The sequence below is a fragment of the Tupaia chinensis genome, unplaced genomic scaffold, assembly GCF_000334495.1.
Source record: "Tupaia chinensis unplaced genomic scaffold, TupChi_1.0 Scaffold000407_4, whole genome shotgun sequence".
NCBI classification, from domain to species: domain Eukaryota; kingdom Metazoa; phylum Chordata; class Mammalia; order Scandentia; family Tupaiidae; genus Tupaia; species Tupaia belangeri.
In genome coordinates, this window is record NW_006159912.1 from 2,726,124 (window position 1) to 2,747,713 (window position 21,590).

The window sequence follows — 21,590 nt, forward strand, 5'->3', positions numbered from 1 at the left end:
CGTGCATGCCCAAGATCCCGAGAGGAGAATGGAGGAGAAGGGATTGCGGCGTGGTCATCCCCCTCTAAGGGGTGATTTCTCGCTTTCTATCTCTCTGTCTCTCTCTGTCTGTCTGGCAAGCACACACGCCCTATAGAAAAACCTCTCCAAAAAAAAGGTATAATCTTGATAGGCTGGCCTCATAACTTAGTGTTTAAAGGGAGTCATATCCCACGTGGCTGATCAAAGTTTGAATCCTGGCCTAACAGCTAGAAAAACACGCTGGGCACATGTGCCCAAAATTCCAATGAGATGGAGAACATTGAGGGGGGTGATTTTTCCTTCTTTCTGTCTCTCTCTGGCAAGTGCATTCACCCTCTGGTAATTATAAATAAATAAAATAATTCTGATTAACTGTTCAGTTCCTACACTATAAAATGCTAGGGATTTCACCACTATTTTAAAGTCCAGTCTCCAGGCTCACCTATTTTCAGAATGTTGGAGACAAAAATATAAAAGGTAACAACCCTCATGATTTAAAAAGAAAATAAAGAAAGAAAAAATCACTAAGCTCGTGAAAAAGAGGTTGGCTACTCCCAGCTCAACCTTCCATCTAAATTCTCCTTTTCCTCCTTCCACCCTAAGACTGTTTTTTTTTTTTTAAGAATTATTTTATTTAACTTTATTTATTTTTATTTTTATTTGACCAGAGAGAGACAGAGCGAGAAAAAGAGAGAGAGGCAATGTGAGAAAGCAAGCTGTGAGGTTTGGGAATTAAACCATGATTGCCCATGTGGGAGTACAGAGTCCTTAACCACCACACCATCTGCTGGCCCCAAGACTGTTCTTGATATTCTTAATTAGTCTTCATTTGCCAGTATAGACACAGCAGGGACAGCACACTATGTAATCTGCCTAAAGCCCCTAAAGGTGAAGAATGAAGCTGGTAAGATACATAAAAGTTAAAAACTAAAAAAGTTCATCTCATCAATATCCAGTGCAACAAGACAAATCACTAATCAACAGCTACAAAAATAGCACAGCCAGAAAAGCTATGTCCTTTAAAGAATCATATTCCTCTTCATCAAGTCCTGGGCACCCAGCCGCTCCCTAATCTAGCACTGAGGGTTCCCATTTTCTTCTGGGAACTGTAAAGGACAAACAGCAGGGTTTCAGAAAGTCAGAGTTGTGAATAGCAGCCAGAGATGAAAAATCAAAACAGGATGTGGCTGAAATTATTCCAATTCCAACAGCATAAATTTAAAGAATATGTTCCAGTGGCAATCCTGGTGGGTGTGCAGGAAGCAAAAGGAACAGTCTATCCACTTTTTAAAATGTGGTATTTTTCAGCAGTGACTCAATCTGCAAGTCTTAAGCTTTTATAAATGCCCAATTAAAAAAAGGTCACTAAAACCCATTATAAGAGAAGATTTGAAGTTAGGGGAGTTTTTAAATTACATTCTTTTACATCATTATAGACAACATGTTGGTCATCAAAGCACACAAAATGCTAACAAAAGAAACAAATACATAAATACATTTCCAAATGAGAAGAAAATTAGAAAATACTGAAAATAAATGACAAGGGGCTACTGGCTTTTGTGAGGTGTTAAGTAATAAAGATAGGAAGGAAGAAGTTTAGGCAGAGCCAAAGATGGGTACTAAGCGAGACAAAGCATCTCACAAATACTTATAACTTTATTAAATTCTTACCTTTTTTCATTACCCCCACCCCTTATCAAATCCACCAAGCACTGCTAGCAGCTAGCAATGGTCTCAATCTTGGCTACGCATTAAATACTCTAGGGAGCTTTAAAATCTTCACACCCAGATCTCTGATATCAGGAGATCTGTTCAGAGATCCGGGGTTAGGACCCAGATGTCAGTACTGTTATAAAGTTCCCTGGGCAATCCTACTGTGTACCTAAGGTTGAAAGCCACTGACTCATAGTTGATATAAATCAAACTTGCTATAGAGTTTAGTATATTATAACAGAACTTGTTTTCAAAACTTCAAATGATAGAATAGATTGTTTGAGCTTTCTGAAAAATGTTCTAGTGCTCCTTGCTTACAACAGGACACTGCAGTGTGCCCTCCTCCACATTTGGTAATTTTTATTTTGAAATAATTTCAATCTTTTTTTTTTATTTTTGAGAAGTTTTGTTTTGTTTTTGTTTTTGTTTTTTTTTTATTTTTATTTTTTATTTTTGCTATAGGGCGCATGCGTTCACCAGAAAGACAGACAGAAAGCAAGAAATCACCCCCCAGGGGGCATGGCCACACTGCAATCCTTTCTCCTCCAGCTCCTTTTGGGATCTTGGGCATGCACACACATGTGCCTGGCATGAGTTTAAGTCACCAGGTCTGGGACTCAAACTGCAGTCAACTATGTGCGAATCCAGCAACATAGCCATTAGGCCAACTGATGGTCCCTAAATCATTTTTTTTTTTTAGTTTTTTTTTTTTTGCTATAAGGCACGTATGCTCACCACACAGACAGAGAGAGACAGAGAGACAGAAAGCGAGAAATCACCCCCCCCCAGGGGGGATGGCCACGCCGGAATCCCTTCTCCTCCGTTCTCCTCTCAGGATCTTGGGCACGCACGCACACATGCCCAGTGTGAGTTTTAAGCCACTAGGTCCGGGACGCAAACCGCAGTCAACTACATGGAAGTCCAGCGACATAGCCATTACGTTAACTGCTGGTCCCCCTAAATCGTTTTTTTGAAGAGAGAGATTTTTCCTATAGGGCACATGTGCTCATCTGAGAGACAGAGAGGCAGAGAGACAGAGACAGAAAGAGAGAAATCACCCTCCACACACATCCCCGGGGGGACGGCCATGCTGCAATCCCTTCTCCATTCTCTAGGGATTTTGGGCGTGCGCGAGTTTCAAGTCACTGGGTTCAGGATTCAAACTACAGTCAGACATGTGGACGTCCAGCGAAGTAACCAGCATCCCATCTGCTAGTCGTAAAACAATTTAAATCTTAAAGTTGCAAGATTCCCCAACTGTTAAGATTTTGCCATATTTGCTTTATCTTTCTCTCTACATATTTTTTCCTAAATCATTTAAAAGTAAACTGCAAACATATCTTTTAGCTCTAAATACATTTTAGAGTATGTATTTTCCAAGAAAAAAGAAAATTATCTTATATAACCATAACATAATGACAAAATCAGGAAATTTAACATATAATTATTTAATCTACAGACCTTATCCAAAGGTCTCAATCATAATTTTTTAAAGAATTATTTTATTTAACTTTATTTATTTAATTTGACCAGAGAGGGACAGAGTGAGATATGAGAGAGAGAGAGAGAGAGAGAAAGCAAGCCGCCAGGTCCAGGACTCAAACCGCAGTCAGCACTGGGGGAGTCTAGCGCCTTTAACAACAACACTTGCAGGTCCCAATAATAAATAAAACGTTTTTAAAAATTGTATGTAGGGGGACCAGCAGTTAGCATAATGGCTATGTCGCTGGACTCCCACGTGGTTGACTGCAGTTCGTGTCCCGGACCCGGTGGCTTAAACTCACGCCGGGCACATGTGCGTGCGTGCCCAAGATCCCAAAAGGAGAATGGAGGAGAAGCAATTGCGGCGTGGCCATCCCCCTTGGGGGTGATTTCTCGTTTTCTATCTCTCTGTCTCTCTCTGTCTGTCTGGCAAGCACACATGCCCTATAGCAAAAACCTCTTAAAAAAAAAAAAATCTTACGTAGGGTGGTGTGGTGGTGAAAGGTGCTGGACTCCCACATGGTCGACTGCAGTTCGAGCCCCAGACCTGGCGGCTTGCTTTCTCACTCCCCCTACCTGCCACCCTCGCTCTCACTCTGTCCCTCTGGTCAAATTTAAATAAATTAATTAATAAAGTTAAATAAAATAATTCTTTAAAAAGTGTACATAATAATATATGTATTTATATCTACAAAATAAGATTGATGGGGGCCAGCCAATGGCACTGGATCCCATGTGGCCAACATCATGGTTCAAGTCCCAGACCCAACAGCTTAAAAATCATGCTGGGTTCACAAGATGTGCATGCCCAAGATCTTGAGAGAAGAACTGAGAAGGGATTTCAGCATGGCCATTCTTCCCTTGGGAATGATTTCTTACTTTCCCTCTCTCTGGGCAAGTGCACATGCCCTACAGCAAAAAATTTTTTAAAAAGTATATGTTAATATATGTATTTATATCCACAAAATAAGAGTGAAGGCTAGGAAGGTTAAGGCAGCTAGACTCCACATGGCCAATTGCACAATTCAAATCCTCGACCCAGCAGCTTGGAAAACATACCAGGAACATGTGCTTACATGCCCCAAATCCCCAAGAGAATGAATTAGGTATGGCTATCCCCTATAGTGATTTCTCTGGAGAGCGCATGTGCCCTATGGCAAACTAAAAAATAAAAATAAAAATATAAGATTGAGGATATATACCAAGTTCCCCATGTAATTAGATATAGGACAGGGGAGAAAGTTCATTTTTACTTCTTTACATATCTGTACCGCATTAACTGTATTGTTATAAAATTGTTATTTCAGGGCCGACAGGTGGTGTGGTGGTTAAGGACGCTGGACTCTCACATGGCCAACCATGGTCGAATCCTGGACCTGGTGGCTTCCTTTCTCATTTTCTTTCTGTCCCCTCTCTGGTCAAATTAAACAAATTAAAAAATAAAGTTAAATAAAATAATTCTTAAAAAAAAAAAAAAAAAAAAAACTTGTTATTTTGGGGCCAGCAGGTAGTGTGGTGGTTAAGGGCACTGAACTCCCACATAGTCGACCGTGGTTTGAGTCTCAGACCTGGAAGCTTGCTTTCTTTCTCTCTATCTCTCTCCCTCCCTGTCTCTCCCTTCCTCTCTAGTCAAATTAAATAAATAAATAATAAAGTTAAACAAAATAAGCCTTAAAAAAATCCTGCTATTCCAAATAAAAATTAAGAGAATAAATGAGCTTCCTCTCTTGCCCTTCTCAGATCTGTCAATCTTTCAAAAGATCAATGATGATTTCAACTAGCAGAGTCCCTTCCTTTACTAAACCAGAATCTTCAAGTCAAAGTGATATTTAGCATCACAGCCCTATCTTCAAAAATGTATGCTCTAAGCAAGCTGGTGGCATGGTAGTTAAGTTAGCTGGATCCCACACGGCCCACTGCAGGGTTGAGTCTGGAACCAAGCGACTGGCACATGTGTGTGTGCCCAAAATTCTGAAAAGAGAATAGAGGACAAAGGACTGAGGTGTGGCCATACTCAGGACCCTTCTCTCTCCAGCAAACACATGTCCTGTTGCAAATTTTAAAATAAATAACATTTAAAAATATATACTTTTAAAACTTACTCAAAACACACAAATCTGATAGAAGTAGTGGATTCTCAACAGACTGTCCATGACATACATGTCTATAAAGACCAGAAACATTCTTTTGGGGACAATCTTACACTACAATTTTTGAAATATCTCAAAGATCAGATTAAACTCTCATACGTACCTTTTTTATTGGTTGTGAAGTACTTGGAGTCAGTCATGATTGTGGATCTTTAATGTGCACCTGTAGCAAAAGAAAATAATTCCTTTATCTAGGTTATATAGCCAGCAAGGTATCTGATTAATTTTAAGAACATCCAATTAATATTAACACTTATATTTAGTGATTCCGGTACTCAAAAATGAGTATCTTAACCACCACGCCACTTGCCAGTCCCCAAAAATGAATATCTTTGGGGCAGATGGCGTGAAGGTTAAGGCAGGTGGACCCCACACAGCCAACTACAGGGTTCAAGTCCTGAACGCCACAGCTTGAAAATCATGCTGGGCATGCCCAAAGTCCTGAGAGAAGAATGGAGGAGAAGGGATTATAGCATGGCCATCTGTGGAGAGCGGCCAATCTGAGTCATCCCCACTGGAGGTGATTTCTCACTTTCCCTCTCTCTCTCTCTCTCCAGAGAATGCACTTGCCCTACAGCAAATTTTTTAAAAAGAGTATCTTCTTTCTTACCACACCACCACTGGTGATTCAAGAGATCCAGTGAAAATTTAAAATGTTACTCTTGGAACCAGTAGATGGCATAAAGGTTACATTGCTGGATTCCTACATGGCCGACAGCAGTTTGAGTCCTAGACTTGGAGGCTTGACACTTAACACCGGGTACATGTGCTGCGTGCCCAAAATCCCAGGAGAAGGGATTGCAGCATGGCCATCCTCCCTGTGGATGTTTCTCACTTTCTGTCTGTCTCTATTTCTCTGGCAAGCGCACGTGCCCTATAATAAAAATCTCTCCAAAAAAACAAATGTTACTCTTGCCTCAAGGAGTTAATAGGGGGAGAAGGATAGCCTGGACCTATTGTGGCTTTGGCTTTATGATTTTATCTAGTTATCTTCTCAAAGTCTCCAAGAGCCAAAGCTAGACTTTTTTATAAATAGATATTTGATTAGTCACTCAAACATTTAAATGAAAGCTTGTTTTAAAAGATCTCCGCATTACTTTCCACTCAAGAAAATACAATTACTTTCCTGACTCAAGAGAGTCACTGTCCAAAGCATATATTCTAAAGCAATGCAGGGTCAAAAGAGAAAACAATTCTGCCAACTATTAATTGTTACATGCCCCTTTAACACAAGGCATTTCTTTCAGAAAATAATTTAAATTAATATGGTGATATTCAAGGGCCAACAGGTGGCATGGTGGTAAAAGCACTAGAATCCCACAGGTTGACCATGGTTCAAATCCCAGACCTAGTGATTTGAAATTCACACGGGATATATGTGAGTGTATGCCCAAAAAAGCCTAAGAGAATGGGTAAGGAACTGTGGCACGGCCATACTCCCAAAAGGTGATTTCTCACTTTCCCTCGCACTTGCTCTTTCTTTTTTTTCTTAAGAGCCTTTTGCCTTGGGAACCAGCAGTTAGCACAATGGCTATGTCACTGGACTCCCACGTAGTCAACTGTGGTTCGCGCCCCAGACCCGGTGGCTTAAAACTCATGCCGGGCACATGTGCGTGCGTGCCCAAGATCCCAAGAGAAGAATGGAGGAGAAGGGATTGCGGCATGACCATCCCCCCTGGAGGGTGATTTCTCGCTTTCTATCTCTCTGTCTCTCTCTTTCTGGCGAGCACACGCGCCCTATAGCAAAAACCTCTTCAAAAAAAAAAAAAAAGAGGGCCCAAGGTGCTGTGGTGGTTAAGGGCGCTGGACTCCCACATGGCTGACCACAGTTTTGAGTCCTGGACCTCGTGGCTTGCTTTCTCACATTCTCTCTCTCCCTCTCACTCACTCTGTCCTTCTCTGGTCAAATTAAAATAAATAAAGTTAAATAAAATAATTCTTAATAAAAAACACTAATAATAATAAAAGTGATATTCTTTCACAAAAAAATCCAGAGGGCTGGTAAGTGGCAGGTGGCAGGGTGGTGAAGGGTGCTGGACTTCCACACGACTGACCAGAGTTTGAGTACTGGACCTGGTGCCTTGCTTTCTCACTTTCTTTCTCTCTCTCCTTCTCCCAATCTGGTCAAATTAAAATAAATAAATAAGGTTAAATAAAGTAATTATTTAAAAAAAAATACAAACCTAATTTAAGAAAAAAAGTGATATTCTTTCACAAAAACATCCAGAGGACAAGCAGGTGGTGTGGTGGTTAAGGGTGCTGGACTCCCACATGGCTGACCACATTTAGAATCTCAGACCTAGCGGCTTGCTTTCTCACTCTCACTCTTCTCTCTCTGGTCAAATTTAAATAAATAAATAAAGTTAAATGAAGATAATTCTTAAAAAAAAAATTTTAAATCCAGAGAGATAAATATTACTTAGGAATTTTTTAGAATTTATTTTATTTATTATTAATATTTTTCAAATTTGACCAGAGAGAGAGAAAGAACGGGAAAGTGAGAAAGCAAGGCACCAGTTCCAGGACTCAAACTGAGGTCGCCATGTAAAAGTCCAGGTCTTTAACCACCACACCACCGGCCAGCCCCAACTTGTGAATTCTTTTAAAAATAATTTTATTTTCAATGATCTACATTTAGCCCAAAAGTATTTCCAAATAATAAATATTACCTGTTTACAACAAAAAACAAGGTAAGCTGCTAAGATATTTGTTTAATCAGTCAGTACAAAAGAGAATTAAAACTAATGTTAAAACTGAAAGGGGGGACCAGCAGTTGGTATAATGGCTATGTCGCTGGACTCCCATGTAGTCCTGGACCCGGTGGCTTAAACTCATGCCGGGCATGTGTGCTTGTGTGCCCAAGATCCCGAGAGGAGAAGGGAGGAGAAGGGATTGCAGCGTGGAAATCCCCCCAGGGCGTGATTTCTCACTTTGCTTTTTCTATCTCTGTCTCTCTGTCTTTCTAACGAGCGCACATGCCCTATAGCAAACCTCTCAAAAAAAAAAAAAAAATGAAAACAAAGACCTGAAAGAGGGGCCAGCAGGTGGCATAGTGGTTATGGTGCTGGACTCCCACATGGTCAATCATGGTTTGAGTCCTAGACTTGAAGGCTTGAAACTCACGCTACAATCATGCGTATATGCCCTAAATCTCAAGAGAATGGAGAAGAGAGAGGAGCTCTCCCCTTGGGAGTAATTTCCCACATTCTATCTCTGTCTCCCCGGTGAGCACACACATCCTATAGCCAAAATCTCTCAAAAAATAAAACTAAAAAAGAACATGGATCCCAGCATCATCCTTAACTCTTCTATTCTAATTCCCAGGAGACTTAATCCAGTTGACACAAGCTTTAAGTAAAACAAAAACAGCACAGGCTAACCTCATCTTTCACAATAAGAGATGTTTTCCCATTTGAGAAACTCCAGCAATTTGTCCAATTTACTTCCACCTTTAAATATAATACAACTTACTTCAAGTAATATTCTTTCTGTACTCAAAACTGAGTATCTTCTTCTTTACTACTATTATTAACAATACATATTACCAATTTCAGGACAAGACATCCTACTACCTGCTTGTTACTGTCAGGTCAATACAAAATGAGTGATATTTGGCAAGCTTGAGCAATAACACATTTGTCAAACAATATAAATATGGTTATGAGAGAAAAGACCTAAGCACCAAACAAATCAATATAAGGAAAAGAAAAAAAAGTTAGATAACATAATGAAAAAAGTCTGAGTCATAGAAGTCTAAAATATGCTACTTATACAATCTAATGGAAATTAGAACTTGCTCTCTCTCTCTCTTTCCAGCCAGCTACCTACTATTTATAGTCTTGACCCTAACACAACAGTTCTTTAGGTCATAACAGAATTTGGGGGGGGGGGGGGAGGGGGGAGAGGTGGGGGGGGGGGGGAAGAGGGAAGAGATATTTTTGCCACAGGGAACGTACAATCACTGGAGAGACAGAAAGACAGAAAGCAAGAACTCACCCCTAGGGAGGATAGCCACACTACAATCGCTTCTCCTCCATTCTCCTTTTGGGATATTGGGTACTCATGCACACTTGCCCTGCATGAATTTTTAGCCACCAGGTCTAGGACTCAAACTGTGGTTGACTATGTGGGAGTCTAGCAAAGTAACCATTATGCCATCTGCTGGTCTCGATCATGCCAGAATATCACTGAATTATTTTATTTAAATAGAAGTGAGCTGGGACCAGCAGATGGCATGGTAGTTAAGGCGCTGGATACTCCCACATGGTCGAGCACGGTTCAAGTCCTGGACCTGGTGGCTTGCTTTCTCACTTTCCCTCTCTTTCTCTGTGTCTCTCTTTGGTCAATTTAAAATAAATGAATGAATCAATAAAATAATTATTTAAAAATTTTTTTAAAAAAGAAGTGAGCTAAAACTCATAAATGTTATACAATAAATTATAGTATCTGTTAAAATTCTAAAAATCTAACAGAGGCTTACCCATGCAATGTTTTCAAAATGCTTTTCTAGGGAACCAGCAGTTAGTGTAATGGCTATGTCGCTGGACTCCCACGTAGTCCACTGCGGTTCGCGTCCTGGACCCAGTGGCTTAAAACTCACGCCGGGTACGTGTGCGTGCGTGCCCAAGATCCCGAGAGGAGAAGGGATTGCGGCATGGCCATCCCCCCTGGGGGGTGATTTCTCGCTTTCTGTCTCTCTGTCTCTCTCTGTCTGTCTGGCAAGCGCACACGCCCTATAGCAAAAAACTCTCAAAAAAAAAAAAAAAAAGATAAAAATAAATGCTTTTCTAGCAAAAATTCAAAGAATGTCATAATCATTTAAATCATTTAATCCATCTACCATGTAAACTAAAGTGGGCAAATAAACAAAGAAATTCTTCTACTAAAAGACCTGGAATGGGGCCAGTGAGTGGAATAGATGTCAAAAGGTTGAATCCCACATGGCTGACTCAGGTCCAGGATCCAAATTTAAAATCATGCTGGAGGGGCCAGCAAGTGGCGTGGTGGTTAAAGGCACTGGACTCCCACACGGCGGACCACAGTTCAAGTCTCGGACCTGGTGGCTTGCTTTCTCACTTCCTCTCTCTCTGACTCTCTCTGACCAAACTGGAAAATAATAATGATAATAAAAATAAATGAAGTTAAATAAAATAATTCTTTAAAAAGAAAAATCATGCTGGGCGTAACCAGCAGTTAGCGTAATGGCTATGTCGCTGGACTCCCACGTAGCCGACCGCAGTTCGCATCCCAGACCCGGTGGCTTAAATCTCACGCCGGGCACATGTGCATTTGTGCCCAAGATCCCGAGAGGAGAGTGGAGGAGAAGGGATTGCCGCGTGGCCATCCCCTCTGGGGGGTGATTTCTTGCTTTCTATTTCTCTGTCTGTCTGGAGAGCACACACACCCTATAGCGAAAATCTCCCCCCCACCCCAAAAAAAATCATGCGGGGCAGGGGACCAGCAGTTAGCGTAATGGCTATGTTGTTGGACTCCCATATAGTCGACCGTGGTTCGAGTCTCGGACCTGATGGCTTAAACTCACACCAGGCGCATGTGCGTGCCCGCCCAAGATTTCGAGAGGAGAATGGAGGAGAAGGGATTGCCGCGTGGCCATCCCCTCTGGGGGGTGATTTCTTGCTTTCTATTTCTCTGTCTGTCTGGCAAGCACACACGCCCTATAGCAAAAACCTCTTCAATAAATAAATAATAAAAATAAAATCATGCTGGGCACATGTGCATGCATGCCCAAAATCCCTAGGAGAATGGAGAAGAGACTGAAGCATGGCCATCCCTCCCCAGGGGATGATTTCTCTCTCTCTCATGAGGGCACACACCCTATAGCAAAAATCTAAAAAAAAAGAAAGCAAGAACTCACCCCCTAGGGGGAATGGCCACACTACAATCGCTTCTCCATTCTCCTCTTGGGATCTTGGGTACTCATGCACTCACCTTGCATGAATTTTTAGCCACTGAGTCCGGGACTCAAACTGTGGTTGACTATGTGGGAGTCTAGCAATGTAACCATTATGCCATTTGCTGGTCTCAACCATGCCACTGCTGTCTGGACCCATTTTTCAAGCCACGGGGTCCAGAACTTGAATCCTATCAGCCATGTGGGATCCACCTGCCTTACGCACCACATCAATGGCTAACCCAAAAATATTAAATTATTTTTTTAAAGAATTATTTAATTATGGGAACCAGCAGTTAGCGTAATGACTATGTTGCTGGACTCCCACGTAGTCAACCGCAGTTCGTGTCCTGGACCCGGTGGCTTAAAACTCACGCCGGGCACATGTGCGTGCGTGCCCCAGATCCCGAGAGGAGGATGGAGAAGAGGGGATTGCGGTGTGACCATCCCCTCTGGGGGGTGATTTCTCGCTTTCTGTCTCTATGTCTCTCTCTCTGACTGGCGAGCGCACGCGCCCTATAGCAAAAAACCTCTCCAAAAAAAAAAAAAAAAAAAGAATTATTTAATTATTATTATCTTTAATTTGACCAGAGAGATAGAGAGGGAGGGAAGGTGAGAAAGTTAAGTCATCAGGTCCAGGACTCAAACCACGGTTGGTCATGTGGGAGTCCAACACCTTAATTTCCATGCCACCTGCCAGCCCCCAAATAAATGAAATTCTAAACAGAAATCTCATCACACTCCATTAAACATTAAGTTAACCTTGTCTTTTTTATTTTTTTAAAGAACTATTTGTGGGGCCAGCAGGTGGTGTGGTGATTAAAGTGCTAGATTCCTACATGACTGACTGTGGTTTGAGTCCTGGATATGGCAGAGTGCTTTCTCACTTTCCCTTTCTCTTTCTGCTTAAATTAAAAAATAATTACAGATAAAATTAAATAAATTTTTTTTAAAAAAGAAATTATCTATTGTTTAAAGAATTATTTATTTTGGGAACCAGCAGTTAGCATAATGGCTATGTCACTGGACTCCCATGTAGTCGACCGCAGTTCGCGTCCCGGACCCGGTGGCTTAGAACTCACGCCGGGCACGTGTGCGTGCGTGCCCAAGATCCCGAGAGGAGAATGGAGTAGAAGGGATTGTGGCGTGACCATCCCCCTGGAGGGTGATTTCTCGCTTTCTGTCTCTATGTCTGTCGCTGTCTGTCTGGCGAGCGCACGCGCCCTATAGTGAAAAACCTCTCAAAAAAAAAAAAAAGATAGAAAAAAAAAACTATTCATTTTAATTTTATTTATTCATTCTTTTTTTTTATGGAGAGGTATTTCCTATAGGGTGCGTGCATGAGTTTAAACTACCAGGTCTGGGACTTGAACCATGGTTGACTACATGGGAGTCTAGCGACACAGCCATTATGCCAACTGCTGGTCCCTACTCGTTTTTTTTTTGTTTGTTTGTTTTTTTTAAAAAATTTTGAGCAGAAAGACAGAGCAAGACAGAGAGAGAGAGAGAGAAAGTGAGAAAGCAAGCCACCAGGCCTGGGACTCAAACTGTGGTTGGTCATATAGGAATGTCCAGTGCTTTAACCACCACGCCAACTGCTGATCCCTTAAAAAAGAATCATTTATTATTATTTTAAAATTTTTGTATAGGGCATATGTGCTCACCAAAGAAAGAGGGAGAAAGAAAAGTGAGAAAACAAGCCACAAGGTCCAGGACTCGAACCGCAGTCAGCCATGTGGAAGTCCGGGGCCCCAAGCCCCACATTGTCTGCTGGCCCCTCATGTCTTTTTTTTTTTTTTTTTTTAATAGATATTTTTGACACAGGACGCGTACACTTGCCAGAGAGACAGAGACAGAGATAGAAAGAGAGAAATCAACCCCCAGGAGGGAAAAGCCATGCTGCAATCCCTTCTTCTCCATTCTCCTCTCGGGATTTTGGGCATGCATGCACACCCACTAGTGCGAATGTTAAGTCCCTGGGTCCAGGCCACAGTTGACTACATGGCTGTCCAGCAACATAAAAATTATGCCATCTGCTGTTCCCTCATTTTTTTTTTAACAGTCCAAACATTTCACTACCACCCTTAACAAATTTCAGTGTCAAGGAATATATTCCTGTCCTGTTCATGGACAGAATTAAGTATCATTATTTTAACTAGAGAATAAGGAATCCTATCACAAAATTTCAGGGAAAAGAGAAGGGCTAAGTATCTTAAGAAGCCCATAGCAGACTCTACATTTAAAGAATCCCAGGCCAGGGCATTGGGGAAGGTGCTGGACTTCTGTGTAGCCAACTGCAGATCAAGCCCCAAGCCAGGTAGCTTGCTTTCTCACTTTCTGTCTCTTTTTTTTTTTTCTAGTGAAATTCTTATTGCTTTAGGGTGGTGTGCTTGCTGGAAAGAGTATCTCTATACCCCAGGGGGGATAGAGATACTGAAATCTCTTCTCTTCATTCTCAGGATTTGGGGCATGTATGCACACGTGCCCTGTGGGTTTCTCAAGCCTCCAGGTCTGGGTCTTGAACTGCAGTTGGTCACAAAGGAGTTCAGTGCCTCAACCACACCACCTGCTGGTCCTTCTCTCTCTCTATCTCTCTCTCTCTCTCTCTGGTGAATGCACATGCCCCATAGCAAATTAAAAAATAATAACGAGGGGGCTGGCAGGTGGCATAGTGGTTAAAGGCACTGTACTCCCACATGTCCGACTGCAGTTCAAGTCCTGGACCTGGTGGCTTGCTTTCTCACTTTCTCTCTCTCACTCTGTCCTTCTTCTCTGGACAAATTAAAATAAATAAAGTCAAATAAAAATTATTTAAAATAATAATGATAATGATAAATAAAAATCAAATAATTCTTAAAAAAAAAAGGACCAACACATGGCATAATGGTTATGTCTCTGGATTCCACATGGCCTATGGTAGTTCAAGTCCTAAACCTGAAGACTTCAAACTCAGACCAGGTGCAGTGTGTGCATGCCCAAAATACCAACAGAATGAAGGAGATGGAATAGTGATATGGCCACCTCCCTGGGGGTGATTTCTTGCCTTCTGTCTCTCTGGCAAGCACACTAGCCCTATAGCAAAAAATCTCTACCTTGAAAAAAAAAAAAAAAGAACCCCAGGCCAGCCAGTGGCAAAGTGGTTAAATCAGCTAGATTCTACAAGGTTGACTGCAATTCAAATCCCAGACCCAGCAGCTTGAAAACACATGAAGGGCATGTGTACACAGGCCCAAAATCCTGACAGGAAAGAAATGGAGAAGGGATTATGGCATAATCATTCTGCATGGACGGGGTGATTTCTCTCTCAGGCATGTATCCTGTGGCAAAAATTAAAAAAAAAAAAAAAATTAAGGAGTCAGCAGGTGGCATGGTGGTAGGGTGCTGGATTCCCACGTGGCCAACCATGGTTCCAGTACTGGACCTGGCAGCTTGCTTTCTTGCTTTCCCTTTCTCTCTCTCTGGTCAAATTCTAAAAAAAATAATAATAAGTGAAATTAAATAAATGAATGATTCCTTAAAAAAAAAAAAAAAAGGAATCCTTGCTCTGGGGACCAGCAGGTGCTGGACACTCTCACATGACCGACCATGGTTCGAGTCCCAGACTTGGTGGCTTACTGTCTTACTTTCGCTTCTGTCTCTCTGTGGTCAAATTAAATAAATAAATAAATAAATAATAAATATAATTAAATTAATTATTTTTTTAAAAAAGAATCTTTAGGGTCAATTAGTGGTATGGTAGTTAAGGCAGCTGGATCCCCCACAGCCAGTAACAGTTCGAGTCGCAAATCGGTGACCTAAAAAATATGCCAGGCAAGTGTGCATGGAGGCCCAGAATCCTGAGAACACAATGGAGATGAAGGGATTGTAGCATGGCCATCCACCCAGGGAGTGATTTCTCACTTTCCCTCCCTCCTTGTCTCTCTCATTTCTCTCTGGGGCAAGTACATGTATACTATAGTAAACTGGAAAAAGAATCCTTGGTCTAAAGGACCAGCAAGTGACATGGAGGTTAAAATGGCTGGATCCCACATGGCTGACTACTCAGTTTGAGTCTCAGACACAGCGGTTTGAAAAAACACACTGAGCAAGTGTGCGTGTGTGCCACAAATCCCAACAGGAGAATGAAGAAGGGACTGCAGTATGGCCATGTACCTGGAGAATGATTTTTCTTTCTCTCTCTGGGGAATGCATACACCTTATACCAAACCTAAAAAATAAAAAAAAAGAAAAAATAATCCTTGCTCTAAATATAAAAGATAAAACATATTACTCTCTTAACTGACACTGCTGTAAACAACAGTAATGAAATATTCCCTATCTACATGCAGAGTAACATAGAACAAAGCCAGTTCCTGCCTCAAGCCAAAAGAAACTCCAAGAAAAAATTTATTAGAAAGTCAGGACCAGCAGTTGGCACAATGGCTATGTTGCTGGACTCCCATGCAGTTGACCAAGGTTCAAGTCCCAGACCCAGTGTCTTAAACTCATGTCGGGCTTGTGTGTGTGCGCATGCCCAAGATCCCCAGAGGAGAACAGAGAAGGGATTACGGCGTGGCCATCCACCCTGGGGGGTGATTTCTCACTTTCTGTCTCTCCATCTCTCTCTTTCGGGAGAGCACATGAGCCCTACAGCAAAAACCTCTCAAAAAAAAAAAATTATTAAAGTCCAAACAGGGGCCAGCAAGTAGTGTGGTGGTTAAGGGTGCTGGACTCCCACATGGCTGACCATGGTTCGAGTCCCGGACCTAGCAGCTTACTTTTTCTCTCTCTCTTTCTCTCTCACTTGCTCTCACTCTGTCCCTCTCTGGTCAAATTAAAATAAGTAAATAAATAAGCAAAGTTAAATAAAATAATTCTTTAAAGAAAAAAAAAGTCCGGGACCAGCAGTTGGCGTAATGGCTGTTGCTGGACTCTGGTGTAGTCAACCACAGTTCGAGTCCTGGACCCAGTGGCTTAAACTCACGCCAGGCACGTGTGCATGCATGCCCAAGATCCCAAGAGGAGAATGGAAGAGAAAGGACTGCGGCATGGCCATTCCCCCTGGGGTGTGATTTCTTTCTTTCTGTCTGTTTCTTTCTGGTGAGTTCACACACCCTATAGCAAAAACTTCTCCAAAAAAAGGAAAAAAAGTCCAAACAAGAACAAATGAAATGGTGTTTTCACAATACTGAATGAATTAAATGTCACTCATCTGTTCACCTTAAAGCCTTAAAATGGTTAATATTATGAGTTTTACTTCAAAAGTATACACTTAATCACATGTCAGATATGGACATTACTAGTTTTGCTAAAATACAGAATGGTGAAAAATGCATTAGAAGACAAAAAAAAGTAGACAAGGGCCAGCGAGATGGCGTGGTTGTGGCAGTTAAATCCCACATGCCTGACTGTGGTTTGAGTCTTTTATCCAGTGGCTTGAAAAACACGCTGGGGGCATTGGGGCCAGCAGGTTAAAGGCGTTGTACTCCCACATGGCCGACTGTGGTTCCAGTCCCGGAACTGATGACTTGCTTTCTCACTTTCCCTCTCTCTTTCTCTGCCTTTCTCTGATCAAAATGGAAAATAACAATAATAAATAAAGTTAAATAAAATAATTCTTAAAAAAAAAAAACCCTGGGGGCATAAGTATGAATTTAAGTATGCAAATCCCACCTTGGGGGTGATTTCTCGTCTTCCCTCTCTGTCTGTCTCTCTCTGGTGAGTACACACATGCTGTAACAAAAACTAAAAGAAACAAACGAACAAAAAAAGACAAGATGGAGCTCAGAAAGTACCTAAAAATCAAACTCCTCTTGGGGGAGAAAAATGTTCCTTCAGGAAAGCTGGAGAAATAAACATCCATGATGGACTCTGATCTACCTTTTTACCAGATCAAACTGGAACAGTCACTGGATTTGTGGTATGGTGTAGGAATGCTGTCAAACAATAAAGCTGCCACAATCAAAGCACATAATCACTCTTACTTGTCCTAGCCCAGAGTGTGATGTCACTGCATTTCAGAAAAGGCTTCGCTGAACAGGATTATATATCTAGATTTAACATAACCTAGTTTCTACCAAATACAGGCTGAGAAAGTCCCTCTTCTACTTTTCCCTACCACCTGGTCCCAAAAAGAGAAAGTAAGAGGCAAAATAAGATTAATAGCTTGGGTAGAATAAGGTCAGGAAAAAATTAATAGGGTCTCTAGTTGAAAGGGCTCCCTGGGGAACGACAGCTAAATTAGAGTTGGTAAGGCCTTCTTTTCACATAAAGTTGGCCTTCACACAGCTTACTGCTTACAGTGTAAAGCTAGCCAAGGTAACCAAATTATAAGGCAGAAAGGTCATTCCTTTTGCTACTAGGATGCTGAGAGGTACTAAGTTCATTTCTAATTACTTATTCAATAATTATACAAGGATGATAGCATCTATGGCTACCATTAACCTCATGTGAAATTTCATGAGACACTTAAAAGCTTAAATCACCTAGAATTTATACTTAAATTTGGTAGACTACGGGGCCGGCAGATGGTGTGGTGGTTAGGGGCACTGGATTCCCACATGGACGACCGTGGTTTGAGTCCTGGTCCTGGCATTTGCTTTCTCACTCTCTATCTCTCTGGTCAAATTAAAATGAACAAATAAAGTTAAATAAAATAATTCTTTAAAAAAAATTGGTAGACTACAAAATAATTTGTTAACATTATACAGAAAGAAGGACAAAAGTTTTGGATTCTTAACAGAAATACCAAGAAACTGGAAAACCTAAGCCCAGAAGGAAGGAAGGAAGGAAGGAAAAAAGAAAGGAGAACATGTCCTACCTAATATATTCCTTGCTCAGCTTGGCTTAAATCTGTGCCTAAAAATATTCTATAACCTCGCTCTTTTAAAGAAAAAAAAAAGATGAAAGCACTGGGCTTCCTTGCATCTCTTAATCCAGTCAGAATGTTACTTAGCACCTAATATTAATACAAAATATTAATTTCACCAACCACTTTCAATGAGAGTGTTTGCAGACTATATTATATTATCCTTTCTGCTTCCCTGGGAGGTTCAACTGTAAAGACACCTGCAAATAGTTCTCACCTCACCGCCTGGCTTAGTCATCACTGGAATGTGTTACACGTTTTCTTGTACAGCTGCACCTTCTTCATCTGCTGCTTTCTATTATTACTTTGTAAGTGTACCCTGAGGCTAGGTAATAGAAGTATACAGGAAGGTAATTAATAATTTAAATGGCTCCCGATTGAGACCAGCTTCTTTCTTAGACATTCTTCCTTTCAGAGTTTACTGCGTTTTACTTTATTTTAAACCACAATGTTTGGTAGTTAAAAAACGTTTTTTTTCTTTTTTAGTCAAAAGCCTAATGAAGCATCCACTTTCATTCACAACACTTAACGAAGTAGTCAAGAGAGTTCATTAAAAGCCTGCCTCCCACATGCAGTGTGCTCAGAAAAGCTCAGCGCAAGATAAATTCTCTGCATTCAGAGACGAGGTAGGGAAATAACAGGAAATTCCAGTTTTGGGTTTTTAACTTCTAGCTTAATCTACAGCCTTTCCCAAACCAGACCATTCCGGCTAAGCCCGGAGGCAGCTGGAGGATTTCAGGGACAAGATTTAGTCCCTTCGGCTTCCTCCTCTCCCATGGAGGCAATTCTGGCGGTTTTTCTTCCCTGCTTCCAAGAGTCAGGAATTCGTCTTCTTTCCCCGGGTGGTCGACTCTGAGGACATGGTCCTCCATTACGAGGTCGGAAAGCGGCGTCTCATTAACCTCAAGTTACCGGAGACGGGTGAGACCCGGCCAGCTGGGCTGACCTACGGGGCAGTCCTTTCTCTGTTCCGCTCCTAGACACGTCCCAGCCTTGACTACGTGGAGCGGGGAAGAAAGGGTCTGCCCTCAGCCTCCAGCCGCTACCGGCCACACCCCTGACCTCTGGCCCTCTCTTCCCCGGACTTCAAAATACATCTTGCCCCCGAAACTCTCAACTACCTGCGGCCACACCCGAGGATCTCCTCAGCCCATCAGACCACCGCGGGGAAGACGCTTTCTCCAACCCTCTTCCTCAAAACGGTCACACCCGACGGCTCCCTCCATCCTCAACGGTCACGATCCTAAGATTTTTTTTCCCCTCGCTCCCCCTCAATTACGGCCACACCCCGAAATCAGCCGCCTTGAACTCACCGGAGGCTAGGGCGGGGGTGGCGACAGCAGCCAGAGAGCTCAGCCCGGGTGGTGGTGTAATGGTTTCTTGCCCCTCACGATTCTTTCTTTAGGTCTAAGCCACTGCGCAAAACCCACTTTGCCAGAGACAAAGATGGTGGGCAGGAAACCCTGACGTCAGAAAACCGGGCCGCGCGACGTCATCGGAATGCGCAAGGGAACCAGAAAAACGGCCATTTCTGTCGCCTTGGAGACAGAAACGTTTCTATGCCAGGAAAGCCTGAGGAAGGCGGGCCTCCGAGAGTCATAGGGTTCGCCAAAGGATTTCTTTTTTTTTTCTTTTTTTTTGAGAGATTTTCACTGTAGGGCGCGTGCGCTCGCCAGACAGACAGAGAGAGACATAGAGACAGAAAGAGAGAAATCACCCCCCAGGGGGGATGGTCACGCCGCAATCCCTTCTCCTCCATTCTCCTCTTGGGATCTTGGGCACGCACGCACACGCGCCCGGCGTGAGTTTTAAGCCACCGGGTCCGGGACACGAACCGCGGTCTACTACGTGGGAGTCCAGCGACATAGCCATTACGCTAACTGCTGGTTCCCAACCAAAGGATTTCTTAAACAGGCCGATAATCTCTGCATTTGTTTCCTCGCCCAGAAAATCTCTGAGAAACTTAAACATAGAAAGAGTGAAAGAAAAGTATTTCGGCTAATTATCCTCGAAGCTTCAGGAGCAGACAGACAGGGCTATTCCCTGGCACTGGGACTAGCGGACAGTGGTCTGAGAAAAATAGGGACAGTGCTGTAGCTCTCTCTCCGGCTTGTGAAGCTTGATAACGACGGTAAAGCACCTAGCATGTAATAGGTGTGCTTACACAAAAGTAAGTTTCTTTCAGAAACGGAGACCTGGAATCCAAGATCTGGACCTGGAGAACAAGGTTGATAAGGGTAAATGAAGCTAGCTGTCAATGAAACTAGCTGTCCCTAACGTTTATTCCACGGTGTGAGTGATCATGGAAAGGAAAAGGGTGGATTTTTCTTCCTCACGTTTTTGCCTATCAAATCTGCGAGAATTGGGAGACAGCTAGTGGCACCGTGATTAAGGCAGCTGAATCCCACGTGGCCAACTCTCTGGTTCAAGTTCCAGACAAAGCAGCTTGATAAACATGTCAGGCACATGTGCATGCTTCCCCCACTTCCAAGAGAAGAATGGAGAAGGCATTGGGGTGTGGTCATCCCCTCTCTGTCTCTGGTATGTGCACACACCCTATAGCAAACAAATATAAGCAACAAGGAAAATTCACGATAAAATGTTAAATTTTAAAAAAGGATTAGGGACAGCCATAGCATGGTGGTTAAGACAGTTACAATAGACCCCACATGACCTTTTGTGCGGTTTGAGTCTCATTTAAAAAATACGCTGGCACAAGTGCATGTATGCCCAAAATCCCAAGAGAATGGAGAAGGGATTGGGGTGTGGCCATCCCCTCTGGGTGGTGATTTCTTACTTTCTCTCTCTGTCTCTTCTCTCTCTGTTTCTGTCTCCCTGGAAAAGGCATGCAGCATATAGCAAAAAAAAAAAAAAAAAAAAAAAAAAAAAGGGATGGATATACAGTGTATACGGTGCGACATCATAAGTATAGAAAAAGGCTAGAGTATTCAGTAGAATGTTAAAAGTATTTATTGCCAAATGTTGAGTTTTCATTTTCTTCCTCATATTTTCTGTAGGGTTTGTTTTTTTTGTTTTTTTTTTTTTTTTGAGAGGTTTTTGCTATAGGGTGCGCGCGCTCACCAGAAAAACAGAGACAGAAAGCGAGAAAAGTCACGCCCCGGGGGTGATGGCCACACCACAATCCCTTCTCCTCCAGTCTCCTCTCAAGATCTTGGGTATACGCACATGCGCCCAGCGTGAGTTTAAGCCACTGAGTCTGGAACTCGAACCGTGGTTGACTACATGGAAGTCTAGCGACACAGCCATTACACCAACAGCTGGTCCCCTTTTTTCTATAGTTTTTAAATGTAAACATATATTGATTTCTATGACTAGAAAATGCTTTTTACATAATATGTATGAAGAACACCATAATGACACAAGGAAATGTTTTGAGATGATGTTAAAGAGAAAATAAAATAAAAACAAAGTATAAAACCCTAAATCCAGGCCAGCCATGTGGCAT

General features: G+C 42.2%; 1 protein-coding gene across 1 annotated transcript in view; it reads right to left on the bottom strand.

Annotated features, from left to right (window-relative positions):
• AP2B1 (adaptor related protein complex 2 subunit beta 1) overlaps positions 1-19,599 on the bottom strand; it is a 179,822-nt gene extending 160,223 nt beyond the window's left edge. Inside the window, exons 1-2 of the mRNA XM_006154420.3 lie at positions 19,438-19,599; positions 5,470-5,529 (exon numbers count right to left, since the gene is read on the bottom strand). Of these exons, the coding sequence (XP_006154482.1) occupies positions 5,470-5,506 (37 nt within the window). The 5' untranslated portion in view covers positions 5,507-5,529; positions 19,438-19,599. The remainder of the gene's footprint in view (positions 1-5,469; positions 5,530-19,437) is intronic.
• Positions 19,600-21,590: the final 1,991 nt, after the last annotated feature.